This window comes from Magallana gigas, chromosome 3, assembly GCF_963853765.1.
Source record: "Magallana gigas chromosome 3, xbMagGiga1.1, whole genome shotgun sequence".
Taxonomy (NCBI): Eukaryota; Metazoa; Mollusca; class Bivalvia; order Ostreida; family Ostreidae; genus Magallana; species Magallana gigas.
The window spans coordinates 37,643,723-37,671,372 of record NC_088855.1 but is presented as its reverse complement, the minus strand read 5'-3'; the positions used below and the strand labels follow the sequence as shown (position 1 = coordinate 37,671,372).

Here is a 27,650-nt window from a genome sequence, read left to right as displayed (position 1 = left end):
ATGGTTTAGCTGCGCCTCAGAGTGTACACCATTACCTTAAATTAGAAAGAAATAATATGCGGTACCAAATATGTAATAAACTTTTCCAAGAATGTCATGCGACCAGCATGCGAAGTTAAAACACTTATTCACAGAACACACATTTCATCCCACATTGGTATTTGCATGATCTCTCGTTTAATTTTTCATCCTATATTAATTCTAATACTGTAGATTTGATTGAAACCATCTACCAGCAACGTGTGAGGCAAAAATCGTAAACTTATTATCTCGAGCTACCTCCAAAAAAAAAAAAAAAAAAAAAAAAAAAAAAAAAAAATCACATGTACATCAGATTGCATTTATAGATATATCCATAAGCCTATACAGATGTAGATTTCGAAATTAATGCACACACAATTTATACAATATTCACCCCTAGCTTTCAATATCATTGATCTCTGACATAAATGTATCATTCACAGTAGCACTTCATCGAGTATAAGTACATATGAATCGTAATAATTTAACATTTATGTGACAGGGTATGCATGTGTGTATATATATACGTTTCTTATCAATGGGTTTCAAACACTTCAGTTATATAAACACAGAAACCTAGAATTGTATATTTCCTTTTATACGACAAGTCGTTATCCAAGCACACAAAATCAGTTCAGTTAGAAATGTTATTAATTAACGACCTGGTTAAATATACAGCACGCAAATTGTGCGAACATTCACGTGAATTTCTCCATAGTCTGTATCATCTATATGCGCCAAGTGTCTATTTATTTTATTTTTTTTTATTTATTTATCTCTCTCTCTCTCTCTCTTTTTTAAAGTCTGGCGATTTCCTTTACAAAATTAAATCGGGGAAAACGTTGATTACATGCAGTCAGGGACGAGGATGGTATATTAATTGACAGCGTAATAGAAATGAAATTAATCGAAATACAAACAGAATGTGCAAATCGGAATCAAAATATTGAACACAGACAGTTTTAAATTAATGTGTGTGTGTTTCTTTTTTCTTGAAAGCAGCTGCACGCACGCTAATATATACCGTTGTCTCGATAATCTAAGAAGCGTGTATCTACGTGTGCTTTTTATATAAATGCTTATGTGCATGTACACTGCATATTATAGAGGCATCTTTTCGAAAAATATGGGTGGCCGTGAAAACGGCCGTTTGGTATAGACAAAAAAGTCGACAGAGCTGACTTTTTACTTGGCGGCGGGCTTCTGGGTCTTCTTGGGGAGGAGCACGGCCTGGATGTTGGGCAGAACACCACCCTGGGCGATGGTCACGCCGGACAGAAGTTTGTTCAACTCCTCGTCGTTGCGGATGGCCAGCTGCAGGTGACGGGGGATGATTCTGGTCTTTTTGTTGTCACGGGCTGCGTTGCCTGCCAACTCCAACACTTCAGCGGCCAAGTACTCAAGAACGGCGGCCAGGTACACAGGGGCACCGGCTCCGACTCTCTCGGCGTAGTTGCCCTTCCTCAGCAGACGGTGGATACGACCCACGGGGAACTGAAGTCCGGCACGGGATGATCGGCTCTTTGCCTTTCCCTTCACTTTACCTCCTTTACCACGTCCAGACATTTTCAAGTTGTAGGTTGGGTGCTGACAAAATGATATCAACGAATAACACACGATGCGCTGCGCCACGCTATTTAAACACTTCCACGGATTGAAATGTTCCGCCAATCGCTACGCTTGTCTTATACGCACCTCGGGCAAACCGACCAATTTAATGTTTACAAGGACGTCCGCAATTTACCTGTTCGCTTCAATCCCCCTCGCGTGATATATAAGGCCGCGATTCGCTTAGCGCCACTCATAGTTTCAGTTTGCCAGCAATCTGTAAACATGCCACCCAAAGTCGGATCTAAAGGAGCTAAGAAAGCCGCCACCAAGGCCAAGGCCCAGAGAACTGGGGACAAGAAAAAGCGCAGGAGGAGGAGGGAATCCTACGCTATCTACATCTACAAAGTCCTGAAGCAGGTGCACCCTGACACTGGAGTTTCCAGCAAGGCCATGAGCATCATGAATTCTTTCGTCAATGACATCTTCGAGAGAATCGCCGCCGAGGCTTCCCGCCTGGCCCACTACAACAAACGCTCAACCATCACCAGCAGAGAAATCCAGACTGCAGTCCGTCTTCTCCTGCCCGGTGAATTGGCCAAGCACGCTGTCTCTGAAGGCACCAAGGCTGTCACCAAGTACACCAGCAGCAAGTAAACTGCAAGCAGTGGCAGTTTGATAAAACAAAACGGCCCTTTTCAGGGCCACACAAATTTTTCGAAAAGCTACCATCTTTATAATGCAATAGTAAACAACTGTTTCAGTTGTGTGTACTGGTTGTGTCATTGTAATGCTGTCAATTTCTTAAACAGTCCTTTAAGAAAAATAAACAAATACATGAAGAAAAAAAAACCCCTCAAATACACATACATCAAACACAAATTATGCATCAGAGGGGTACGTACATGTACAATAAAAACAAAATCTTTCCCAATTACAGCACATGTGCCCGATTTCCACAGATTTCTCCTATTTTCGATGTAATAGTCTTAGAGTACAGAAGATTCCCATTGGTTGTGTTTATTTATAGTTGTGTTTATATATAGTTGTGTTTATTTATAATGGCACATAACTGATAGTTATGACTGAACAATTTAACATATGATCTGTCTGTTGAATACTATTATCTAATGTTATAATAAATCTGTAACAACATATTCTGGGCACACAACTATGCTGTATATTCTAATTTATTTCCCCACCTATTAATTGTTACAACGATAATTCACTTCCGCAGATTTTAAGACTTGAATATGGTCCACAATAGCCCATATATTATTTCATTGTAATTTATTGATATTCAAATATCAGAAAACAATCAATAAATGATGTGTTTATGTTTACATATTATGTGTCTATTTAAACATGTTATAATATAGATTTTTGGAATAAAAAAATAACCAAACATTTATATCCAACAGCTGGTGAAATATATTGCTTTGTTTAAACTGCACGGAATGATTTGGTCCTTATTCTAAATATCAAGATTGTTAAAAAAGAAATAATAAAAATACAAATATGGTTGGGTTGAATGAAATAAGGTGCAATTGATATTTTTTATGAGTTATAGTACTAGTCAAATTTGAATATAGAAAGCATGTCGGGGAAAGGTGTGATTGACAATGATGTGTGTGTGTCTTGTTTTTTTTTTTTTTTGGGGGGGGGGGGGGGGGGTGGGTTAGGGAACGGGTGGTGGTTTGACCTTGCCTTAACATTAACTATTTATCATTAACCCTTTCTGTATTCCACTAACTTCTATTCTTTATGTCAGATATACATATATCATAACCCAGTATGTACAACATTTCACAACATGTGTGATAGAGGCATCTTTTCTAAAAATTTGGTGGCCGTTAAAACGGCCGTTTGTTGTCCTGTGCGTGTAGCACAAAGGCGGTTGGTTGTCTAACCACCGAATCCGTAGAGGGTACGTCCCTGTCTCTTCAGAGCGTAGACAACGTCCATGGCTGTGACGGTCTTCCTCTTGGCGTGCTCTGTGTATGTGACAGCGTCACGGATGACGTTCTCAAGGAACACCTTCAGGACACCACGGGTCTCCTCGTAGATGAGTCCGGAGATACGTTTGACTCCACCTCTGCGTGCAAGACGACGGATGGCGGGCTTGGTGATACCCTGGATGTTATCTCTCAAGACTTTCCTGTGACGCTTGGCGCCCCCCTTTCCAAGTCCTTTTCCTCCTTTACCACGTCCAGACATGTTTTCTCTCAGTTAAAGTGTACTGAAATGATTATCTACTGCCGCGTGAACAGCTTATAAAGCCCTTTATTTACGACCCGTGAGAGAGCATTCTACCTTGAAAAGTTCGGCAGGGAAAAATTAGCAATAAGTAAACTCAACGCTGATTGGCTACAGTGTAAACGCGCCTCGGCGCTTGTTTGTTGACATGTTGTCTGCAGGCACTTTTCTCTTATATTTAATAAAACTTTTTTGGGTTTCTTTTTTTTTTAAAAGAGGGATGGTGGTATTGAATAAATCATTTGTTCCAGATTTTCTACATCTTACCAAAACATAGGAACACAATAATTATTATCATTTTGCTTTTGTTTAATATCATTTTTAAAGTGTAAACACACATTCTGTATTAAATCTAGTAATAAATACATGCAAAGAATAAAAAATCATTTTTCTTACCGTTGAGTACATATCAAAATGAAAACATAATGCAATATGATGATATTTACTTTAGCAATTTCAGTTATAGTGTAATTTCAATGTGTATTTCTTCCCTTTTTGATGAATTATGCACCAGTGATTCAGTCAAGTGTTCATTTCATTGAGATAAAAAATACACTTTCCATTCTTTACACGGAAACCGAATAAAAGAAAACAAAATCCGACAAGAACATGAACACATGCTCATGACATACTTTACCACTGAAATATGAATAAAGAACTACAGGGGACAAATATTACACAAATTTCAATTTCATGCAGAATCGCTCTTTTAGTAGTGAATTTTCCTACTTTTAAACTAATTCATTGCACTATCTTTATATTTTCTTTAACATAACACACAGTTATATGTGCGAGCATCATAGCACGAATGTCTGAGACTGTAGTATAAGAATCAAATATGGTTGCAATAATTATAAAATATTATGTGCCATACACATTTCTGTCGGTAAATTTTAAGTACTGATGCAAGTACAGCCCTACATTTTCCGGCAATATTTTTCTTGTAATGTTATGACTAAATGCACAACTTACAGAGAAAAAAAACAATCACAATGCAATCATATGTATAGCTGTATGGTATAGTATAATATATTCTCTTCAGAAGGGCCTTTTATATTGTGTCAGATCAAATCATTCTACCCATTGACCATTGTCATGTTTGTAGTTCACAGTGAAATATGATAAGAAGGGCAGAGTTTAGAAGTACATATTATGTGTGTAGGGTTTAATCTCATGTTTTCAAAATGTGCACTTTTTACTTGTGCAATTTCGTTGAATTGTAGTCGTCATTGATTGTAATATAGGCATCTTTTCTAAAAGATTAGGTGGCCGTGAAAACGGCCGTTTTGTATTTGTCAGAGACAAAGAAATTTAAGCTCTCTCGCCACGGATACGTCTGGCAAGCTGGATGTCTTTGGGCATGATGGTGACTCTCTTGGCGTGGATAGCGCACAAGTTGGTGTCCTCAAAGAGTCCAACAAGGTAAGCTTCGCTGGCTTCCTGGAGAGCCATGACGGCGGAGCTCTGGAATCGCAGATCAGTCTTGAAGTCCTGAGCAATCTCACGGACCAGACGCTGGAAGGGCAATTTCCTGATGAGCAACTCTGTGCTTTTCTGGTATCTCCTGATCTCACGGAGAGCGACGGTTCCGGGCCTGTATCTGTGGGGTTTCTTGACTCCACCAGTGGCTGGGGCGCTCTTACGGGCGGCCTTGGTAGCCAGTTGTTTACGTGGAGCCTTTCCTCCGGTAGATTTTCTTGCAGTCTGCTTTGTACGAGCCATCTTCGACGAGTGTCAAATGAATGAATGAGGCAGTTCGCTCTCTGTATAAATTTTATACCGAGTCGATGAATAACAGGTCTGCCTTCAAAATCACCGCGCCCTCACTAACGACCATTGCCATTGGTTATCTAACTGAGAGAGCTGGCCTGTGATTAGTCGGTAATAACTCGTGCCCATTGGCCCGGTGCAAAATCATTTCAATCCGGCTTTTGCACAGAATTTGTGAACTTAGAAAATTAGGCGTATATCGGTGAAATTTGAATTTAAGAGATACAGAAAAGCAACCAGTATAAGACTAACAGCAAATTTCGATAGAAATACAACATATACATGTCTTTAAAACTATTCAGCGATTTTCATGTTCATAATCAGATTAAAATCAACAACTCATAGCAACTCAATGCATACATGTAGGCCCTATAATCCGTTTAAAAATACATCCATCAAATTCATAACTGATATAATGTATATGTATACCCTAAAAGGTCGAGTCGCATTATATATTTTTTTCAGAAGCCAAAAATGTTTAGAGAAGAGAGAACAATACATAATCAAGATGCACTAAGTACGTTGTATATATATGTACACATATTAGAATATTAAAACAAAAACAAAATATATAAATAAATAAATAAACTTACCACGATATCTCAGAAAATGCCATGGGATGTAATCCAGTGCACTCATCCTGTAAATGCAGAGAGAAATGAGAATAGTCTGCTGTTCCCACATTCATAGTGACTGACACAATCATGTATATTTCATCCTGTATATGCACATTTCACATGTTCCTGTCCTGTAGAATTCAACAAAATAATAATTATGACTATGCCCCTTATTTATTTTTTGTTTGCTTTTGAAAAAGATTGACAAGCATGAATTCAATCACATGTCAAATAAAAAAAAAAAGGTAATGTGCATGCAGCCTCATCCTACATCTATGATTAGATATGTACTTGTTGAATTAACAATTACATTTAAATGAGTGTTAGGTGTTTGGTGGGTTATTTATGGGTTTTTTGGTGGTTTTTTTTGTAATGTTGGGGACAGAGGCAGGGTGGGCATGCTATTGTTTAAAAAAAAAGATATCATTTGCACATTAATATTATTTTTTTTACAAGTTTAATATAAAGGCTAAAAATGTCATATTCATTACATGTTTCATGTGAATATATGTCAAGTGCAGAGACTAACATTTTCTAAATATAGGAAAACATGCACAGATAGTAATAATGCACGTCAATTCATTTTGTTTGTGTCTGTTTTTTGTTCATTATATCATTCATAATCAATGGATGATATTTCCAATACAAATGAAGAAATAAAGTAATGAATGAATGAATACATGGAATGAATACCGACAGTCGTCACCTTTTTTTTTTATGCGATTTTAAAAACTATGTTTTATTAGATATGCACCCAAGCATGTAATATTACATTTATGACACACACACACACACACACATGTACGTTTCTTTGTTATTTGTAATTGAGACATCTTTTCGAAAAATATGGGTAGCCCTGAAAAGGGCTTTTTTTTTTATAAAGTGAGCAATCTGCAGTGATGCTGGAATTGCTTATTTCTTTGCTGCTGCCTTCTTGGGAGTCTTGGCTTTCTTTGCAGCTGACTTCTTAGGTGTCTTGACCTTCTTTGGCTTGGCTGCTGCCTTCTTTGGGGATTTAGTTGCTGCCTTCTTCTTTGGAGTCTTAACCTTCTTCGGTCCGGCTGCTTTCTTGGGGGGGACTTCTTCTTCTTCTCTGCAGTCTTTTTCTCTCCGGCTACCTTCTTTGGTTTTGCTGCTGCGGCCTTCTTGGGTTTTGCTGCCTTAGGCTTGGCAACTTTCTTGGCCTTTGGCTTCTTCTCAGTCTTGGGCTTGTCACCAAGCTTGAAGGAGCCACTGGCGCCTGTGCCCTTGGCTTGTTTCAGAGCACCTTTCTTCACTCCGTTCTTCAGAGCCATTTTCAAGTGGGCGTTGATGGAGTTGACGTCGTTGCCGACTTTGTAGTTGGCCATTATGTACTTTAGAATGGCTTGTCTGGAAGATCCGCCACGCTCTTTCAAAGATTCCAGGGCGGCCCTGATCATGTCAACGTACTTGGGGTGCGCTGCTGGCACCTTAGGCTTTGTAACCTTCTTCTTGGCTGGGGTTGTGGTTGCTGTATCTGCCATGGTTTCGGACGAAATGGAAACGGCGTTCTATTCACTGCGAACTAAGACGAGGAAATAATGGGGTCACAAGCACTCGCTGTTTTTGTTTACATCGAGCGCGGACGTCCTCGAAAACATCCCCTAAAATCGAAGCGCTTGTTCATACTGAGGTCGATGTGTGTTTTGATGTTGGTGTTTGCATCCTTGTTTCGACGTTTCATAGGCCGCAATTGTAACTATTCTACTAAAAACACGTAATGTGGATATATCTGTAAAGTATTATCTGCGTTTCGCCCGTAAAAATATCACGAAAATAATCAAAATTAAACGAAAACATAGGCCAGACTATCATTTTGCAACTGCACAGACAGCTAAAAGTCGCGCAATCTCTCTAAAAATTATATTTTTTTACAACTTATTCAGGGCTATAACCTGTTCACTTACTGAGACATGTATACTCAATGTCGTTTATTGTGGGGTGAAGTAATTCATGTTTCTTTTTTAACGAAACACGCGACAGCTCCGTGCATCCAGAAACACGCCACACAAAAATACGTGCCGGGAAAATGTTTACTCTAGAAATGATTATAAATTTAAAAACCTGTCGGATAGAACAAATGAGACCAACACATAAATATCAAATTTGACAAAGGAAAAAACTATATGTTAGTTTATCTATTACACGCAGCATTCTAGTGCGAAATACGCTGTAAAATCGTTTTGCTTATATACGAATTGTAATCCGACAAAGAAAAAAAAAATTCCATTCCTTTATTCCTTCACTAATTAATTAAACAAACTAAAATTTGTAAAAAAGAATTTTTATTTTAAAAATCCATTTCATTCATTCATTCATTCATTCATTCATTCATTCATTCATTCATTCATTCATTTTTTGTATTCATCGCGAACCTATCTTTTTTTATCGTACCGAATGGTTTAGCTGCGCCTCAGAGTGTACACCATTACCTTAAATTAGAAAGAAATAATATGCGGTACCAAATATGTAATAAACTTTTCCAAGAATGTCATGCGACCAGCATGCGAAGTTAAAACACTTATTCACAGAACACACATTTCATCCCACATTGGTATTTGCATGATCTCTCGTTTAATTTTTCATCCTATATTAATTCTAATACTGTAGATTTGATTGAAACCATCTACCAGCAACGTGTGAGGCAAAAATCGTAAACTTATTATCTCGAGCTACCTCCAAAAAAAAAAAAAAAAAAAAAAAAAAAAAAAAAAAATCACATGTACATCAGATTGCATTTATAGATATATCCATAAGCCTATACAGATGTAGATTTCGAAATTAATGCACACACAATTTATACAATATTCACCCCTAGCTTTCAATATCATTGATCTCTGACATAAATGTATCATTCACAGTAGCACTTCATCGAGTATAAGTACATATGAATCGTAATAATTTAACATTTATGTGACAGGGTATGCATGTGTGTATATATATACGTTTCTTATCAATGGGTTTCAAACACTTCAGTTATATAAACACAGAAACCTAGAATTGTATATTTCCTTTTATACGACAAGTCGTTATCCAAGCACACAAAATCAGTTCAGTTAGAAATGTTATTAATTAACGACCTGGTTAAATATACAGCACGCAAATTGTGCGAACATTCACGTGAATTTCTCCATAGTCTGTATCATCTATATGCGCCAAGTGTCTATTTATTTTATTTTTTTTTATTTATTTATCTCTCTCTCTCTCTCTCTTTTTTAAAGTCTGGCGATTTCCTTTACAAAATTAAATCGGGGAAAACGTTGATTACATGCAGTCAGGGACGAGGATGGTATATTAATTGACAGCGTAATAGAAATGAAATTAATCGAAATACAAACAGAATGTGCAAATCGGAATCAAAATATTGAACACAGACAGTTTTAAATTAATGTGTGTGTGTTTCTTTTTTCTTGAAAGCAGCTGCACGCACGCTAATATATACCGTTGTCTCGATAATCTAAGAAGCGTGTATCTACGTGTGCTTTTTATATAAATGCTTATGTGCATGTACACTGCATATTATAGAGGCATCTTTTCGAAAAATATGGGTGGCCGTGAAAACGGCCGTTTGGTATAGACAAAAAAGTCGACAGAGCTGACTTTTTACTTGGCGGCGGGCTTCTGGGTCTTCTTGGGGAGGAGCACGGCCTGGATGTTGGGCAGAACACCACCCTGGGCGATGGTCACGCCGGACAGAAGTTTGTTCAACTCCTCGTCGTTGCGGATGGCCAGCTGCAGGTGACGGGGGATGATTCTGGTCTTTTTGTTGTCACGGGCTGCGTTGCCTGCCAACTCCAACACTTCAGCGGCCAAGTACTCAAGAACGGCGGCCAGGTACACAGGGGCACCGGCTCCGACTCTCTCGGCGTAGTTGCCCTTCCTCAGCAGACGGTGGATACGACCCACGGGGAACTGAAGTCCGGCACGGGATGATCGGCTCTTTGCCTTTCCCTTCACTTTACCTCCTTTACCACGTCCAGACATTTTCAAGTTGTAGGTTGGGTGCTGACAAAATGATATCAACGAATAACACACGATGCGCTGCGCCACGCTATTTAAACACTTCCACGGATTGAAATGTTCCGCCAATCGCTACGCTTGTCTTATACGCACCTCGGGCAAACCGACCAATTTAATGTTTACAAGGACGTCCGCAATTTACCTGTTCGCTTCAATCCCCCTCGCGTGATATATAACGCCGCGATTCGCTTAGCGCCACTCATAGTTTCAGTTTGCCAGCAATCTGTAAACATGCCACCCAAAGTCGGATCTAAAGGAGCTAAGAAAGCCGCCACCAAGGCCAAGGCCCAGAGAACTGGGGACAAGAAAAAGCGCAGGAGGAGGAGGGAATCCTACGCTATCTACATCTACAAAGTCCTGAAGCAGGTGCACCCTGACACTGGAGTTTCCAGCAAGGCCATGAGCATCATGAATTCTTTCGTCAATGACATCTTCGAGAGAATCGCCGCCGAGGCTTCCCGCCTGGCCCACTACAACAAACGCTCAACCATCACCAGCAGAGAAATCCAGACTGCAGTCCGTCTTCTCCTGCCCGGTGAATTGGCCAAGCACGCTGTCTCTGAAGGCACCAAGGCTGTCACCAAGTACACCAGCAGCAAGTAAACTGCAAGCAGTGGCAGTTTGATAAAACAAAACGGCCCTTTTCAGGGCCACACAAATTTTTCGAAAAGCTACCATCTTTATAATGCAATAGTAAACAACTGTTTCAGTTGTGTGTACTGGTTGTGTCATTGTAATGCTGTCAATTTCTTAAACAGTCCTTTAAGAAAAATAAACAAATACATGAAGAAAAAAAAACCCCTCAAATACACATACATCAAACACAAATTATGCATCAGAGGGGTACGTACATGTACAATAAAAACAAAATCTTTCCCAATTACAGCACATGTGCCCGATTTCCACAGATTTCTCCTATTTTCGATGTAATAGTCTTAGAGTACAGAAGATTCCCATTGGTTGTGTTTATTTATAGTTGTGTTTATATATAGTTGTGTTTATTTATAATGGCACATAACTGATAGTTATGACTGAACAATTTAACATATGATCTGTCTGTTGAATACTATTATCTAATGTTATAATAAATCTGTAACAACATATTCTGGGCACACAACTATGCTGTATATTCTAATTTATTTCCCCACCTATTAATTGTTACAACGATAATTCACTTCCGCAGATTTTAAGACTTGAATATGGTCCACAATAGCCCATATATTATTTCATTGTAATTTATTGATATTCAAATATCAGAAAACAATCAATAAATGATGTGTTTATGTTTACATATTATGTGTCTATTTAAACATGTTATAATATAGATTTTTGGAATAAAAAAATAACCAAACATTTATATCCAACAGCTGGTGAAATATATTGCTTTGTTTAAACTGCACGGAATGATTTGGTCCTTATTCTAAATATCAAGATTGTTAAAAAAGAAATAATAAAAATACAAATATGGTTGGGTTGAATGAAATAAGGTGCAATTGATATTTTTTATGAGTTATAGTACTAGTCAAATTTGAATATAGAAAGCATGTCGGGGAAAGGTGTGATTGACAATGATGTGTGTGTGTCTTGTTTTTTTTTTTTTTTGGGGGGGGGGGGGGGGGGGTGGGTTAGGGAACGGGTGGTGGTTTGACCTTGCCTTAACATTAACTATTTATCATTAACCCTTTCTGTATTCCACTAACTTCTATTCTTTATGTCAGATATACATATATCATAACCCAGTATGTACAACATTTCACAACATGTGTGATAGAGGCATCTTTTCTAAAAATTTGGTGGCCGTTAAAACGGCCGTTTGTTGTCCTGTGCGTGTAGCACAAAGGCGGTTGGTTGTCTAACCACCGAATCCGTAGAGGGTACGTCCCTGTCTCTTCAGAGCGTAGACAACGTCCATGGCTGTGACGGTCTTCCTCTTGGCGTGCTCTGTGTATGTGACAGCGTCACGGATGACGTTCTCAAGGAACACCTTCAGGACACCACGGGTCTCCTCGTAGATGAGTCCGGAGATACGTTTGACTCCACCTCTGCGTGCAAGACGACGGATGGCGGGCTTGGTGATACCCTGGATGTTATCTCTCAAGACTTTCCTGTGACGCTTGGCGCCCCCCTTTCCAAGTCCTTTTCCTCCTTTACCACGTCCAGACATGTTTTCTCTCAGTTAAAGTGTACTGAAATGATTATCTACTGCCGCGTGAACAGCTTATAAAGCCCTTTATTTACGACCCGTGAGAGAGCATTCTACCTTGAAAAGTTCGGCAGGGAAAAATTAGCAATAAGTAAACTCAACGCTGATTGGCTACAGTGTAAACGCGCCTCGGCGCTTGTTTGTTGACATGTTGTCTGCAGGCACTTTTCTCTTATATTTAATAAAACTTTTTTGGGTTTCTTTTTTTTTTAAAAGAGGGATGGTGGTATTGAATAAATCATTTGTTCCAGATTTTCTACATCTTACCAAAACATAGGAACACAATAATTATTATCATTTTGCTTTTGTTTAATATCATTTTTAAAGTGTAAACACACATTCTGTATTAAATCTAGTAATAAATACATGCAAAGAATAAAAAATCATTTTTCTTACCGTTGAGTACATATCAAAATGAAAACATAATGCAATATGATGATATTTACTTTAGCAATTTCAGTTATAGTGTAATTTCAATGTGTATTTCTTCCCTTTTTGATGAATTATGCACCAGTGATTCAGTCAAGTGTTCATTTCATTGAGATAAAAAATACACTTTCCATTCTTTACACGGAAACCGAATAAAAGAAAACAAAATCCGACAAGAACATGAACACATGCTCATGACATACTTTACCACTGAAATATGAATAAAGAACTACAGGGGACAAATATTACACAAATTTCAATTTCATGCAGAATCGCTCTTTTAGTAGTGAATTTTCCTACTTTTAAACTAATTCATTGCACTATCTTTATATTTTCTTTAACATAACACACAGTTATATGTGCGAGCATCATAGCACGAATGTCTGAGACTGTAGTATAAGAATCAAATATGGTTGCAATAATTATAAAATATTATGTGCCATACACATTTCTGTCGGTAAATTTTAAGTACTGATGCAAGTACAGCCCTACATTTTCCGGCAATATTTTTCTTGTAATGTTATGACTAAATGCACAACTTACAGAGAAAAAAAACAATCACAATGCAATCATATGTATAGCTGTATGGTATAGTATAATATATTCTCTTCAGAAGGGCCTTTTATATTGTGTCAGATCAAATCATTCTACCCATTGACCATTGTCATGTTTGTAGTTCACAGTGAAATATGATAAGAAGGGCAGAGTTTAGAAGTACATATTATGTGTGTAGGGTTTAATCTCATGTTTTCAAAATGTGCACTTTTTACTTGTGCAATTTCGTTGAATTGTAGTCGTCATTGATTGTAATATAGGCATCTTTTCTAAAAGTTTAGGTGGCCGTGAAAACGGCCGTTTTGTATTTGTCAGAGACAAAGAAATTTAAGCTCTCTCGCCACGGATACGTCTGGCAAGCTGGATGTCTTTGGGCATGATGGTGACTCTCTTGGCGTGGATAGCGCACAAGTTGGTGTCCTCAAAGAGTCCAACAAGGTAAGCTTCGCTGGCTTCCTGGAGAGCCATGACGGCGGAGCTCTGGAATCGCAGATCAGTCTTGAAGTCCTGAGCAATCTCACGGACCAGACGCTGGAAGGGCAATTTCCTGATGAGCAACTCTGTGCTTTTCTGGTATCTCCTGATCTCACGGAGAGCGACGGTTCCGGGCCTGTATCTGTGGGGTTTCTTGACTCCACCAGTGGCTGGGGCGCTCTTACGGGCGGCCTTGGTAGCCAGTTGTTTACGTGGAGCCTTTCCTCCGGTAGATTTTCTTGCAGTCTGCTTTGTACGAGCCATCTTCGACGAGTGTCAAATGAATGAATGAGGCAGTTCGCTCTCTGTATAAATTTTATACCGAGTCGATGAATAACAGGTCTGCCTTCAAAATCACCGCGCCCTCACTAACGACCATTGCCATTGGTTATCTAACTGAGAGAGCTGGCCTGTGATTAGTCGGTAATAACTCGTGCCCATTGGCCCGGTGCAAAATCATTTCAATCCGGCTTTTGCACAGAATTTGTGAACTTAGAAAATTAGGCGTATATCGGTGAAATTTGAATTTAAGAGATACAGAAAAGCAACCAGTATAAGACTAACAGCAAATTTCGATAGAAATACAACATATACATGTCTTTAAAACTATTCAGCGATTTTCATGTTCATAATCAGATTAAAATCAACAACTCATAGCAACTCAATGCATACATGTAGGCCCTATAATCCGTTTAAAAATACATCCATCAAATTCATAACTGATATAATGTATATGTATACCCTAAAAGGTCGAGTCGCATTATATATTTTTTTCAGAAGCCAAAAATGTTTAGAGAAGAGAGAACAATACATAATCAAGATGCACTAAGTACGTTGTATATATATGTACACATATTAGAATATTAAAACAAAAACAAAATATATAAATAAATAAATAAACTTACCACGATATCTCAGAAAATGCCATGGGATGTAATCCAGTGCACTCATCCTGTAAATGCAGAGAGAAATGAGAATAGTCTGCTGTTCCCACATTCATAGTGACTGACACAATCATGTATATTTCATCCTGTATATGCACATTTCACATGTTCCTGTCCTGTAGAATTCAACAAAATAATAATTATGACTATGCCCCTTATTTATTTTTTGTTTGCTTTTGAAAAAGATTGACAAGCATGAATTCAATCACATGTCAAATAAAAAAAAAAAGGTAATGTGCATGCAGCCTCATCCTACATCTATGATTAGATATGTACTTGTTGAATTAACAATTACATTTAAATGAGTGTTAGGTGTTTGGTGGGTTATTTATGGGTTTTTTGGTGGTTTTTTTTGTAATGTTGGGGACAGAGGCAGGGTGGGCATGCTATTGTTTAAAAAAAAAGATATCATTTGCACATTAATATTATTTTTTTTACAAGTTTAATATAAAGGCTAAAAATGTCATATTCATTACATGTTTCATGTGAATATATGTCAAGTGCAGAGACTAACATTTTCTAAATATAGGAAAACATGCACAGATAGTAATAATGCACGTCAATTCATTTTGTTTGTGTCTGTTTTTTGTTCATTATATCATTCATAATCAATGGATGATATTTCCAATACAAATGAAGAAATAAAGTAATGAATGAATGAATACATGGAATGAATACCGACAGTCGTCACCTTTTTTTTTTATGCGATTTTAAAAACTATGTTTTATTAGATATGCACCCAAGCATGTAATATTACATTTATGACACACACACACACACACACATGTACGTTTCTTTGTTATTTGTAATTGAGACATCTTTTCGAAAAATATGGGTAGCCCTGAAAAGGGCTTTTTTTTTTATAAAGTGAGCAATCTGCAGTGATGCTGGAATTGCTTATTTCTTTGCTGCTGCCTTCTTGGGAGTCTTGGCTTTCTTTGCAGCTGACTTCTTAGGTGTCTTGACCTTCTTTGGCTTGGCTGCTGCCTTCTTTGGGGATTTAGTTGCTGCCTTCTTCTTTGGAGTCTTAACCTTCTTCGGTCCGGCTGCTTTCTTGGGGGACTTCTTCTTCTTCTCTGCAGTCTTTTTCTCTCCGGCTACCTTCTTTGGTTTTGCTGCTGCGGCCTTCTTGGGTTTTGCTGCCTTAGGCTTGGCAACTTTCTTGGCCTTTGGCTTCTTCTCAGTCTTGGGCTTGTCACCAAGCTTGAAGGAGCCACTGGCGCCTGTGCCCTTGGCTTGTTTCAGAGCACCTTTCTTCACTCCGTTCTTCAGAGCCATTTTCAAGTGGGCGTTGATGGAGTTGACGTCGTTGCCGACTTTGTAGTTGGCCATTATGTACTTTAGAATGGCTTGTCTGGAAGATCCGCCACGCTCTTTCAAAGATTCCAGGGCGGCCCTGATCATGTCAACGTACTTGGGGTGCGCTGCTGGCACCTTAGGCTTTGTAACCTTCTTCTTGGCTGGGGTTGTGGTTGCTGTATCTGCCATGGTTTCGGACGAAATGGAAACGGCGTTCTATTCACTGCGAACTAAGACGAGGAAATAATGGGGTCACAAGCACTCGCTGTTTTTGTTTACATCGAGCGCGGACGTCCTCGAAAACATCCCCTAAAATCGAAGCGCTTGTTCATACTGAGGTCGATGTGTGTTTTGATGTTGGTGTTTGCATCCTTGTTTCGACGTTTCATAGGCCGCAATTGTAACTATTCTACTAAAAACACGTAATGTGGATATATCTGTAAAGTATTATCTGCGTTTCGCCCGTAAAAATATCACGAAAATAATCAAAATTAAACGAAAACATAGGCCAGACTATCATTTTGCAACTGCACAGACAGCTAAAAGTCGCGCAATCTCTCTAAAAATTATATTTTTTTACAACTTATTCAGGGCTATAACCTGTTCACTTACTGAGACATGTATACTCAATGTCGTTTATTGTGGGGTGAAGTAATTCATGTTTCTTTTTTAACGAAACACGCGACAGCTCCGTGCATCCAGAAACACGCCACACAAAAATACGTGCCGGGAAAATGTTTACTCTAGAAATGATTATAAATTTAAAAACCTGTCGGATAGAACAAATGAGACCAACACATAAATATCAAATTTGACAAAGGAAAAAACTATATGTTAGTTTATCTATTACACGCAGCATTCTAGTGCGAAATACGCTGTAAAATCGTTTTGCTTATATACGAATTGTAATCCGACAAAGAAAAAAAAAATTCCATTCCTTTATTCCTTCACTAATTAATTAAACAAACTAAAATTTGTAAAAAAGAATTTTTATTTTAAAAATCCATTTCATTCATTCATTCATTCATTCATTCATTCATTCATTCATTCATTCATTCATTTTTTGTATTCATCGCGAACCTATCTTTTTTTATCGTACCGAATGGTTTAGCTGCGCCTCAGAGTGTACACCATTACCTTAAATTAGAAAGAAATAATATGCGGTACCAAATATGTAATAAACTTTTCCAAGAATGTCATGCGACCAGCATGCGAAGTTAAAACACTTATTCACAGAACACACATTTCATCCCACATTGGTATTTGCATGATCTCTCGTTTAATTTTTCATCCTATATTAATTCTAATACTGTAGATTTGATTGAAACCATCTACCAGCAACGTGTGAGGCAAAAATCGTAAACTTATTATCTCGAGCTACCTCCAAAAAAAAAAAAAAAAAAAAAAAAAAAAAAAAAAAATCACATGTACATCAGATTGCATTTATAGATATATCCATAAGCCTATACAGATGTAGATTTCGAAATTAATGCACACACAATTTATACAATATTCACCCCTAGCTTTCAATATCATTGATCTCTGACATAAATGTATCATTCACAGTAGCACTTCATCGAGTATAAGTACATATGAATCGTAATAATTTAACATTTATGTGACAGGGTATGCATGTGTGTATATATATACGTTTCTTATCAATGGGTTTCAAACACTTCAGTTATATAAACACAGAAACCTAGAATTGTATATTTCCTTTTATACGACAAGTCGTTATCCAAGCACACAAAATCAGTTCAGTTAGAAATGTTATTAATTAACGACCTGGTTAAATATACAGCACGCAAATTGTGCGAACATTCACGTGAATTTCTCCATAGTCTGTATCATCTATATGCGCCAAGTGTCTATTTATTTTATTTTTTTTTATTTATTTATCTCTCTCTCTCTCTCTCTTTTTTAAAGTCTGGCGATTTCCTTTACAAAATTAAATCGGGGAAAACGTTGATTACATGCAGTCAGGGACGAGGATGGTATATTAATTGACAGCGTAATAGAAATGAAATTAATCGAAATACAAACAGAATGTGCAAATCGGAATCAAAATATTGAACACAGACAGTTTTAAATTAATGTGTGTGTGTTTCTTTTTTCTTGAAAGCAGCTGCACGCACGCTAATATATACCGTTGTCTCGATAATCTAAGAAGCGTGTATCTACGTGTGCTTTTTATATAAATGCTTATGTGCATGTACACTGCATATTATAGAGGCATCTTTTCGAAAAATATGGGTGGCCGTGAAAACGGCCGTTTGGTATAGACAAAAAAGTCGACAGAGCTGACTTTTTACTTGGCGGCGGGCTTCTGGGTCTTCTTGGGGAGGAGCACGGCCTGGATGTTGGGCAGAACACCACCCTGGGCGATGGTCACGCCGGACAGAAGTTTGTTCAACTCCTCGTCGTTGCGGATGGCCAGCTGCAGGTGACGGGGGATGATTCTGGTCTTTTTGTTGTCACGGGCTGCGTTGCCTGCCAACTCCAACACTTCAGCGGCCAAGTACTCAAGAACGGCGGCCAGGTACACAGGGGCACCGGCTCCGACTCTCTCGGCGTAGTTGCCCTTCCTCAGCAGACGGTGGATACGACCCACGGGGAACTGAAGTCCGGCACGGGATGATCGGCTCTTTGCCTTTCCCTTCACTTTACCTCCTTTACCACGTCCAGACATTTTCAAGTTGTAGGTTGGGTGCTGACAAAATGATATCAACGAATAACACACGATGCGCTGCGCCACGCTATTTAAACACTTCCACGGATTGAAATGTTCCGCCAATCGCTACGCTTGTCTTATACGCACCTCGGGCAAACCGACCAATTTAATGTTTACAAGGACGTCCGCAATTTACCTGTTCGCTTCAATCCCCCTCGCGTGATATATAACGCCGCGATTCGCTTAGCGCCACTCATAGTTTCAGTTTGCCAGCAATCTGTAAACATGCCACCCAAAGTCGGATCTAAAGGAGCTAAGAAAGCCGCCACCAAGGCCAAGGCCCAGAGAACTGGGGACAAGAAAAAGCGCAGGAGGAGGAGGGAATCCTACGCTATCTACATCTACAAAGTCCTGAAGCAGGTGCACCCTGACACTGGAGTTTCCAGCAAGGCCATGAGCATCATGAATTCTTTCGTCAATGACATCTTCGAGAGAATCGCCGCCGAGGCTTCCCGCCTGGCCCACTACAACAAACGCTCAACCATCACCAGCAGAGAAATCCAGACTGCAGTCCGTCTTCTCCTGCCCGGTGAATTGGCCAAGCACGCTGTCTCTGAAGGCACCAAGGCTGTCACCAAGTACACCAGCAGCAAGTAAACTGCAAGCAGTGGCAGTTTGATAAAACAAAACGGCCCTTTTCAGGGCCACACAAATTTTTCGAAAAGCTACCATCTTTATAATGCAATAGTAAACAACTGTTTCAGTTGTGTGTACTGGTTGTGTCATTGTAATGCTGTCAATTTCTTAAACAGTCCTTTAAGAAAAATAAACAAATACATGAAGAAAAAAAAACCCCTCAAATACACATACATCAAACACAAATTATGCATCAGAGGGGTACGTACATGTACAATAAAAACAAAATCTTTCCCAATTACAGCACATGTGCCCGATTTCCACAGATTTCTCCTATTTTCGATGTAATAGTCTTAGAGTACAGAAGATTCCCATTGGTTGTGTTTATTTATAGTTGTGTTTATATATAGTTGTGTTTATTTATAATGGCACATAACTGATAGTTATGACTGAACAATTTAACATATGATCTGTCTGTTGAATACTATTATCTAATGTTATAATAAATCTGTAACAACATATTCTGGGCACACAACTATGCTGTATATTCTAATTTATTTCCCCACCTATTAATTGTTACAACGATAATTCACTTCCGCAGATTTTAAGACTTGAATATGGTCCACAATAGCCCATATATTATTTCATTGTAATTTATTGATATTCAAATATCAGAAAACAATCAATAAATGATGTGTTTATGTTTACATATTATGTGTCTATTTAAACATGTTATAATATAGATTTTTGGAATAAAAAAATAACCAAACATTTATATCCAACAGCTGGTGAAATATATTGCTTTGTTTAAACTGCACGGAATGATTTGGTCCTTATTCTAAATATCAAGATTGTTAAAAAAGAAATAATAAAAATACAAATATGGTTGGGTTGAATGAAATAAGGTGCAATTGATATTTTTTATGAGTTATAGTACTAGTCAAATTTGAATATAGAAAGCATGTCGGGGAAAGGTGTGATTGACAATGATGTGTGTGTGTCTTGTTTTTTTTTTTTTTTGGGGGGGGGGGGGGGGGGGTGGGTTAGGGAACGGGTGGTGGTTTGACCTTGCCTTAACATTAACTATTTATCATTAACCCTTTCTGTATTCCACTAACTTCTATTCTTTATGTCAGATATACATATATCATAACCCAGTATGTACAACATTTCACAACATGTGTGATAGAGGCATCTTTTCTAAAAATTTGGTGGCCGTTAAAACGGCCGTTTGTTGTCCTGTGCGTGTAGCACAAAGGCGGTTGGTTGTCTAACCACCGAATCCGTAGAGGGTACGTCCCTGTCTCTTCAGAGCGTAGACAACGTCCATGGCTGTGACGGTCTTCCTCTTGGCGTGCTCTGTGTATGTGACAGCGTCACGGATGACGTTCTCAAGGAACACCTTCAGGACACCACGGGTCTCCTCGTAGATGAGTCCGGAGATACGTTTGACTCCACCTCTGCGTGCAAGACGACGGATGGCGGGCTTGGTGATACCCTGGATGTTATCTCTCAAGACTTTCCTGTGACGCTTGGCGCCCCCCTTTCCAAGTCCTTTTCCTCCTTTACCACGTCCAGACATGTTTTCTCTCAGTTAAAGTGTACTGAAATGATTATCTACTGCCGCGTGAACAGCTTATAAAGCCCTTTATTTACGACCCGTGAGAGAGCATTCTACCTTGAAAAGTTCGGCAGGGAAAAATTAGCAATAAGTAAACTCAACGCTGATTGGCTACAGTGTAAACGCGCCTCGGCGCTTGTTTGTTGACATGTTGTCTGCAGGCACTTTTCTCTTATATTTAATAAAACTTTTTTGGGTTTCTTTTTTTTTTAAAAGAGGGATGGTGGTATTGAATAAATCATTTGTTCCAGATTTTCTACATCTTACCAAAACATAGGAACACAATAATTATTATCATTTTGCTTTTGTTTAATATCATTTTTAAAGTGTAAACACACATTCTGTATTAAATCTAGTAATAAATACATGCAAAGAATAAAAAATCATTTTTCTTACCGTTGAGTACATATCAAAATGAAAACATAATGCAATATGATGATATTTACTTTAGCAATTTCAGTTATAGTGTAATTTCAATGTGTATTTCTTCCCTTTTTGATGAATTATGCACCAGTGATTCAGTCAAGTGTTCATTTCATTGAGATAAAAAATACACTTTCCATTCTTTACACGGAAACCGAATAAAAGAAAACAAAATCCGACAAGAACATGAACACATGCTCATGACATACTTTACCACTGAAATATGAATAAAGAACTACAGGGGACAAATATTACACAAATTTCAATTTCATGCAGAATCGCTCTTTTAGTAGTGAATTTTCCTACTTTTAAACTAATTCATTGCACTATCTTTATATTTTCTTTAACATAACACACAGTTATATGTGCGAGCATCATAGCACGAATGTCTGAGACTGTAGTATAAGAATCAAATATGGTTGCAATAATTATAAAATATTATGTGCCATACACATTTCTGTCGGTAAATTTTAAGTACTGATGCAAGTACAGCCCTACATTTTCCGGCAATATTTTTCTTGTAATGTTATGACTAAATGCACAACTTACAGAGAAAAAAAACAATCACAATGCAATCATATGTATAGCTGTATGGTATAGTATAATATATTCTCTTCAGAAGGGCCTTTTATATTGTGTCAGATCAAATCATTCTACCCATTGACCATTGTCATGTTTGTAGTTCACAGTGAAATATGATAAGAAGGGCAGAGTTTAGAAGTACATATTATGTGTGTAGGGTTTAATCTCATGTTTTCAAAATGTGCACTTTTTACTTGTGCAATTTCGTTGAATTGTAGTCGTCATTGATTGTAATATAGGCATCTTTTCTAAAAGTTTAGGTGGCCGTGAAAACGGCCGTTTTGTATTTGTCAGAGACAAAGAAATTTAAGCTCTCTCGCCACGGATACGTCTGGCAAGCTGGATGTCTTTGGGCATGATGGTGACTCTCTTGGCGTGGATAGCGCACAAGTTGGTGTCCTCAAAGAGTCCAACAAGGTAAGCTTCGCTGGCTTCCTGGAGAGCCATGACGGCGGAGCTCTGGAATCGCAGATCAGTCTTGAAGTCCTGAGCAATCTCACGGACCAGACGCTGGAAGGGCAATTTCCTGATGAGCAACTCTGTGCTTTTCTGGTATCTCCTGATCTCACGGAGAGCGACGGTTCCGGGCCTGTATCTGTGGGGTTTCTTGACTCCACCAGTGGCTGGGGCGCTCTTACGGGCGGCCTTGGTAGCCAGTTGTTTACGTGGAGCCTTTCCTCCGGTAGATTTTCTTGCAGTCTGCTTTGTACGAGCCATCTTCGACGAGTGTCAAATGAATGAATGAGGCAGTTCGCTCTCTGTATAAATTTTATACCGAGTCGATGAATAACAGGTCTGCCTTCAAAATCACCGCGCCCTCACTAACGACCATTGCCATTGGTTATCTAACTGAGAGAGCTGGCCTGTGATTAGTCGGTAATAACTCGTGCCCATTGGCCCGGTGCAAAATCATTTCAATCCGGCTTTTGCACAGAATTTGTGAACTTAGAAAATTAGGCGTATATCGGTGAAATTTGAATTTAAGAGATACAGAAAAGCAACCAGTATAAGACTAACAGCAAATTTCGATAGAAATACAACATATACATGTCTTTAAAACTATTCAGCGATTTTCATGTTCATAATCAGATTAAAATCAACAACTCATAGCAACTCAATGCATACATGTAGGCCCTATAATCCGTTTAAAAATACATCCATCAAATTCATAACTGATATAATGTATATGTATACCCTAAAAGGTCGAGTCGCATTATATATTTTTTTCAGAAGCCAAAAATGTTTAGAGAAGAGAGAACAATACATAATCAAGATGCACTAAGTACGTTGTATATATATGTACACATATTAGAATATTAAAACAAAAACAAAATATATAAATAAATAAATAAACTTACCACGATATCTCAGAAAATGCCATGGGATGTAATCCAGTGCACTCATCCTGTAAATGCAGAGAGAAATGAGAATAGTCTGCTGTTCCCACATTCATAGTGACTGACACAATCATGTATATTTCATCCTGTATATGCACATTTCACATGTTCCTGTCCTGTAGAATTCAACAAAATAATAATTATGACTATGCCCCTTATTTATTTTTTGTTTGCTTTTGAAAAAGATTGACAAGCATGAATTCAATCACATGTCAAATAAAAAAAAAAAGGTAATGTGCATGCAGCCTCATCCTACATCTATGATTAGATATGTACTTGTTGAATTAACAATTACATTTAAATGAGTGTTAGGTGTTTGGTGGGTTATTTATGGGTTTTTTGGTGGTTTTTTTTGTAATGTTGGGGACAGAGGCAGGGTGGGCATGCTATTGTTTAAAAAAAAAGATATCATTTGCACATTAATATTATTTTTTTTACAAGTTTAATATAAAGGCTAAAAATGTCATATTCATTACATGTTTCATGTGAATATATGTCAAGTGCAGAGACTAACATTTTCTAAATATAGGAAAACATGCACAGATAGTAATAATGCACGTCAATTCATTTTGTTTGTGTCTGTTTTTTGTTCATTATATCATTCATAATCAATGGATGATATTTCCAATACAAATGAAGAAATAAAGTAATGAATGAATGAATACATGGAATGAATACCGACAGTCGTCACCTTTTTTTTTTATGCGATTTTAAAAACTATGTTTTATTAGATATGCACCCAAGCATGTAATATTACATTTATGACACACACACACACACACACATGTACGTTTCTTTGTTATTTGTAATTGAGACATCTTTTCGAAAAATATGGGTAGCCCTGAAAAGGGCTTTTTTTTTTATAAAGTGAGCAATCTGCAGTGATGCTGGAATTGCTTATTTCTTTGCTGCTGCCTTCTTGGGAGTCTTGGCTTTCTTTGCAGCTGACTTCTTAGGTGTCTTGACCTTCTTTGGCTTGGCTGCTGCCTTCTTTGGGGATTTAGTTGCTGCCTTCTTCTTTGGAGTCTTAACCTTCTTCGGTCCGGCTGCTTTCTTGGGGGACTTCTTCTTCTTCTCTGCAGTCTTTTTCTCTCCGGCTACCTTCTTTGGTTTTGCTGCTGCGGCCTTCTTGGGTTTTGCTGCCTTAGGCTTGGCAACTTTCTTGGCCTTTGGCTTCTTCTCAGTCTTGGGCTTGTCACCAAGCTTGAAGGAGCCACTGGCGCCTGTGCCCTTGGCTTGTTTCAGAGCACCTTTCTTCACTCCGTTCTTCAGAGCCATTTTCAAGTGGGCGTTGATGGAGTTGACGTCGTTGCCGACTTTGTAGTTGGCCATTATGTACTTTAGAATGGCTTGTCTGGAAGATCCGCCACGCTCTTTCAAAGATTCCAGGGCGGCCCTGATCATGTCAACGTACTTGGGGTGCGCTGCTGGCACCTTAGGCTTTGTAACCTTCTTCTTGGCTGGGGTTGTGGTTGCTGTATCTGCCATGGTTTCGGACGAAATGGAAACGGCGTTCTATTCACTGCGAACTAAGACGAGGAAATAATGGGGTCACAAGCACTCGCTGTTTTTGTTTACATCGAGCGCGGACGTCCTCGAAAACATCCCCTAAAATCGAAGCGCTTGTTCATACTGAGGTCGATGTGTGTTTTGATGTTGGTGTTTGCATCCTTGTTTCGACGTTTCATAGGCCGCAATTGTAACTATTCTACTAAAAACACGTAATGTGGATATATCTGTAAAGTATTATCTGCGTTTCGCCCGTAAAAATATCACGAAAATAATCAAAATTAAACGAAAACATAGGCCAGACTATCATTTTGCAACTGCACAGACAGCTAAAAGTCGCGCAATCTCTCTAAAAATTATATTTTTTTACAACTTATTCAGGGCTATAACCTGTTCACTTACTGAGACATGTATACTCAATGTCGTTTATTGTGGGGTGAAGTAATTCATGTTTCTTTTTTAACGAAACACGCGACAGCTCCGTGCATCCAGAAACACGCCACACAAAAATACGTGCCGGGAAAATGTTTACTCTAGAAATGATTATAAATTTAAAAACCTGTCGGATAGAACAAATGAGACCAACACATAAATATCAAATTTGACAAAGGAAAAAACTATATGTTAGTTTATCTATTACACGCAGCATTCTAGTGCGAAATACGCTGTAAAATCGTTTTGCTTATATACGAATTGTAATCCGACAAAGAAAAAAAAAATTCCATTCCTTTATTCCTTCACTAATTAATTAAACAAACTAAAATTTGTAAAAAAGAATTTTTATTTTAAAAATCCATTTCATTCATTCATTCATTCATTCATTCATTCATTCATTCATTCATTCATTCATTTTTTGTATTCATCGCGAACCTATCTTTTTTTATCGTACCGAATGGTTTAGCTGCGCCTCAGAGTGTACACCATTACCTTAAATTAGAAAGAAATAATATGCGGTACCAAATATGTAATAAACTTTTCCAAGAATGTCATGCGACCAGCATGCGAAGTTAAAACACTTATTCACAGAACACACATTTCATCCCACATTGGTATTTGCATGATCTCTCGTTTAATTTTTCATCCTATATTAATTCTAATACTGTAGATTTGATTGAAACCATCTACCAGCAACGTGTGAGGCAAAAATCGTAAACTTATTATCTCGAGCTACCTCCAAAAAAAAAAAAAAAAAAAAAAAAAAAAAAAAAAAATCACATGTACATCAGATTGCATTTATAGATATATCCATAAGCCTATACAGATGTAGATTTCGAAATTAATGCACACACAATTTATACAATATTCACCCCTAGCTTTCAATATCATTGATCTCTGACATAAATGTATCATTCACAGTAGCACTTCATCGAGTATAAGTACATATGAATCGTAATAATTTAACATTTATGTGACAGGGTATGCATGTGTGTATATATATACGTTTCTTATCAATGGGTTTCAAACACTTCAGTTATATAAACACAGAAACCTAGAATTGTATATTTCCTTTTATACGACAAGTCGTTATCCAAGCACACAAAATCAGTTCAGTTAGAAATGTTATTAATTAACGACCTGGTTAAATATACAGCACGCAAATTGTGCGAACATTCACGTGAATTTCTCCATAGTCTGTATCATCTATATGCGCCAAGTGTCTATTTATTTTATTTTTTTTTATTTATTTATCTCTCTCTCTCTCTCTCTTTTTTAAAGTCTGGCGATTTCCTTTACAAAATTAAATCGGGGAAAACGTTGATTACATGCAGTCAGGGACGAGGATGGTATATTAATTGACAGCGTAATAGAAATGAAATTAATCGAAATACAAACAGAATGTGCAAATCGGAATCAAAATATTGAACACAGACAGTTTTAAATTAATGTGTGTGTGTTTCTTTTTTCTTGAAAGCAGCTGCACGCACGCTAATATATACCGTTGTCTCGATAATCTAAGAAGCGTGTATCTACGTGTGCTTTTTATATAAATGCTTATGTGCATGTACACTGCATATTATAGAGGCATCTTTTCGAAAAATATGGGTGGCCGTGAAAACGGCCGTTTGGTATAGACAAAAAAGTCGACAGAGCTGACTTTTTACTTGGCGGCGGGCTTCTGGGTCTTCTTGGGGAGGAGCACGGCCTGGATGTTGGGCAGAACACCACCCTGGGCGATGGTCACGCCGGACAGAAGTTTGTTCAACTCCTCGTCGTTGCGGATGGCCAGCTGCAGGTGACGGGGGATGATTCTGGTCTTTTTGTTGTCACGGGCTGCGTTGCCTGCCAACTCCAACACTTCAGCGGCCAAGTACTCAAGAACGGCGGCCAGGTACACAGGGGCACCGGCTCCGACTCTCTCGGCGTAGTTGCCCTTCCTCAGCAGACGGTGGATACGACCCACGGGGAACTGAAGTCCGGCACGGGATGATCGGCTCTTTGCCTTTCCCTTCACTTTACCTCCTTTACCACGTCCAGACATTTTCAAGTTGTAGGTTGGGTGCTGACAAAATGATATCAACGAATAACACACGATGCGCTGCGCCACGCTATTTAAACACTTCCACGGATTGAAATGTTCCGCCAATCGCTACGCTTGTCTTATACGCACCTCGGGCAAACCGACCAATTTAATGTTTACAAGGACGTCCGCAATT

General features: G+C 38.3%; 17 protein-coding genes across 23 annotated transcripts in view; 3 read left to right on the top strand and 14 right to left on the bottom strand.

Moving 5' to 3' along the window:
* LOC117692399 (histone H1-delta-like) overlaps nucleotides 1-27,650 on the bottom strand; it is a 131,995-nt gene that overhangs the window by 35,188 nt on the left and 69,157 nt on the right. For 5 of the 7 annotated variants that reach the window (XM_066079592.1, XM_066079593.1, XM_066079598.1 and 2 more), the window contains exons 8-10: nucleotides 23,449-23,603; nucleotides 14,820-14,974; nucleotides 6,189-6,343 (exon numbers count right to left, since the gene is read on the bottom strand). The gene's annotated coding sequence lies outside the window, so the exon portion shown is untranslated. The remainder of the gene's footprint in view (nucleotides 1-6,188; nucleotides 6,344-14,819; nucleotides 14,975-23,448; nucleotides 23,604-27,650) is intronic. The other 2 variants (XM_066079596.1, XM_066079595.1) reach the window with 2 other exon arrangements.
* On the bottom strand, nucleotides 1,159-1,587 carry LOC136273907 (histone H2A). Its single transcript, XM_066079628.1, has one exon. The coding sequence runs from the start codon at nucleotides 1,585-1,587 to the stop codon at nucleotides 1,207-1,209; it is 381 nt and encodes a 126-aa protein (XP_065935700.1). The 3' UTR covers nucleotides 1,159-1,206.
* On the top strand, nucleotides 1,681-2,226 carry LOC136273887 (histone H2B-like). The gene has a single exon (XM_066079608.1). The coding sequence runs from the start codon at nucleotides 1,681-1,683 to the stop codon at nucleotides 2,224-2,226; it is 546 nt and encodes a 181-aa protein (XP_065935680.1).
* Nucleotides 3,234-3,952, bottom strand: LOC136273924 (histone H4). The gene has a single exon (XM_066079646.1). The coding sequence runs from the start codon at nucleotides 3,784-3,786 to the stop codon at nucleotides 3,475-3,477; it is 312 nt and encodes a 103-aa protein (XP_065935718.1). The 5' UTR covers nucleotides 3,787-3,952; the 3' UTR covers nucleotides 3,234-3,474.
* Nucleotides 4,647-5,910, bottom strand: LOC136273900 (histone H3). Its single transcript, XM_066079621.1, has one exon. The coding sequence runs from the start codon at nucleotides 5,545-5,547 to the stop codon at nucleotides 5,137-5,139; it is 411 nt and encodes a 136-aa protein (XP_065935693.1). The 5' UTR covers nucleotides 5,548-5,910; the 3' UTR covers nucleotides 4,647-5,136.
* Nucleotides 7,073-7,798, bottom strand: LOC136273875 (histone H1-delta-like). Its single transcript, XM_066079591.1, has one exon. The coding sequence runs from the start codon at nucleotides 7,715-7,717 to the stop codon at nucleotides 7,088-7,090; it is 630 nt and encodes a 209-aa protein (XP_065935663.1). The 5' UTR covers nucleotides 7,718-7,798; the 3' UTR covers nucleotides 7,073-7,087.
* On the bottom strand, nucleotides 9,789-10,322 carry LOC136273909 (histone H2A). Its single transcript, XM_066079630.1, has one exon. The coding sequence runs from the start codon at nucleotides 10,215-10,217 to the stop codon at nucleotides 9,837-9,839; it is 381 nt and encodes a 126-aa protein (XP_065935702.1). The 5' UTR covers nucleotides 10,218-10,322; the 3' UTR covers nucleotides 9,789-9,836.
* LOC136273892 (histone H2B) lies at nucleotides 10,444-11,480 on the top strand. The gene has a single exon (XM_066079613.1). The coding sequence runs from the start codon at nucleotides 10,485-10,487 to the stop codon at nucleotides 10,854-10,856; it is 372 nt and encodes a 123-aa protein (XP_065935685.1). The 5' UTR covers nucleotides 10,444-10,484; the 3' UTR covers nucleotides 10,857-11,480.
* Nucleotides 11,865-12,583, bottom strand: LOC136273919 (histone H4). The gene has a single exon (XM_066079640.1). The coding sequence runs from the start codon at nucleotides 12,415-12,417 to the stop codon at nucleotides 12,106-12,108; it is 312 nt and encodes a 103-aa protein (XP_065935712.1). The 5' UTR covers nucleotides 12,418-12,583; the 3' UTR covers nucleotides 11,865-12,105.
* On the bottom strand, nucleotides 13,380-14,541 carry LOC136273897 (histone H3). The gene has a single exon (XM_066079618.1). It carries the CDS (start codon nucleotides 14,176-14,178, stop codon nucleotides 13,768-13,770), a length of 411 nt encoding a protein of 136 aa, XP_065935690.1. The 5' UTR covers nucleotides 14,179-14,541; the 3' UTR covers nucleotides 13,380-13,767.
* On the bottom strand, nucleotides 15,718-16,416 carry LOC136273885 (histone H1-delta-like). The gene has a single exon (XM_066079606.1). The coding sequence runs from the start codon at nucleotides 16,344-16,346 to the stop codon at nucleotides 15,756-15,758; it is 591 nt and encodes a 196-aa protein (XP_065935678.1). The 5' UTR covers nucleotides 16,347-16,416; the 3' UTR covers nucleotides 15,718-15,755.
* LOC136273910 (histone H2A) lies at nucleotides 18,418-18,951 on the bottom strand. The gene has a single exon (XM_066079631.1). The coding sequence runs from the start codon at nucleotides 18,844-18,846 to the stop codon at nucleotides 18,466-18,468; it is 381 nt and encodes a 126-aa protein (XP_065935703.1). The 5' UTR covers nucleotides 18,847-18,951; the 3' UTR covers nucleotides 18,418-18,465.
* Nucleotides 19,073-20,109, top strand: LOC136273891 (histone H2B). The gene has a single exon (XM_066079612.1). The coding sequence runs from the start codon at nucleotides 19,114-19,116 to the stop codon at nucleotides 19,483-19,485; it is 372 nt and encodes a 123-aa protein (XP_065935684.1). The 5' UTR covers nucleotides 19,073-19,113; the 3' UTR covers nucleotides 19,486-20,109.
* On the bottom strand, nucleotides 20,494-21,212 carry LOC136273917 (histone H4). Its single transcript, XM_066079639.1, has one exon. The coding sequence runs from the start codon at nucleotides 21,044-21,046 to the stop codon at nucleotides 20,735-20,737; it is 312 nt and encodes a 103-aa protein (XP_065935711.1). The 5' UTR covers nucleotides 21,047-21,212; the 3' UTR covers nucleotides 20,494-20,734.
* On the bottom strand, nucleotides 22,009-23,170 carry LOC136273896 (histone H3). The gene has a single exon (XM_066079617.1). It carries the CDS (start codon nucleotides 22,805-22,807, stop codon nucleotides 22,397-22,399), a length of 411 nt encoding a protein of 136 aa, XP_065935689.1. The 5' UTR covers nucleotides 22,808-23,170; the 3' UTR covers nucleotides 22,009-22,396.
* LOC136273884 (histone H1-delta-like) lies at nucleotides 24,347-25,045 on the bottom strand. The gene has a single exon (XM_066079605.1). The coding sequence runs from the start codon at nucleotides 24,973-24,975 to the stop codon at nucleotides 24,385-24,387; it is 591 nt and encodes a 196-aa protein (XP_065935677.1). The 5' UTR covers nucleotides 24,976-25,045; the 3' UTR covers nucleotides 24,347-24,384.
* LOC136273908 (histone H2A) lies at nucleotides 27,047-27,580 on the bottom strand. The gene has a single exon (XM_066079629.1). The coding sequence runs from the start codon at nucleotides 27,473-27,475 to the stop codon at nucleotides 27,095-27,097; it is 381 nt and encodes a 126-aa protein (XP_065935701.1). The 5' UTR covers nucleotides 27,476-27,580; the 3' UTR covers nucleotides 27,047-27,094.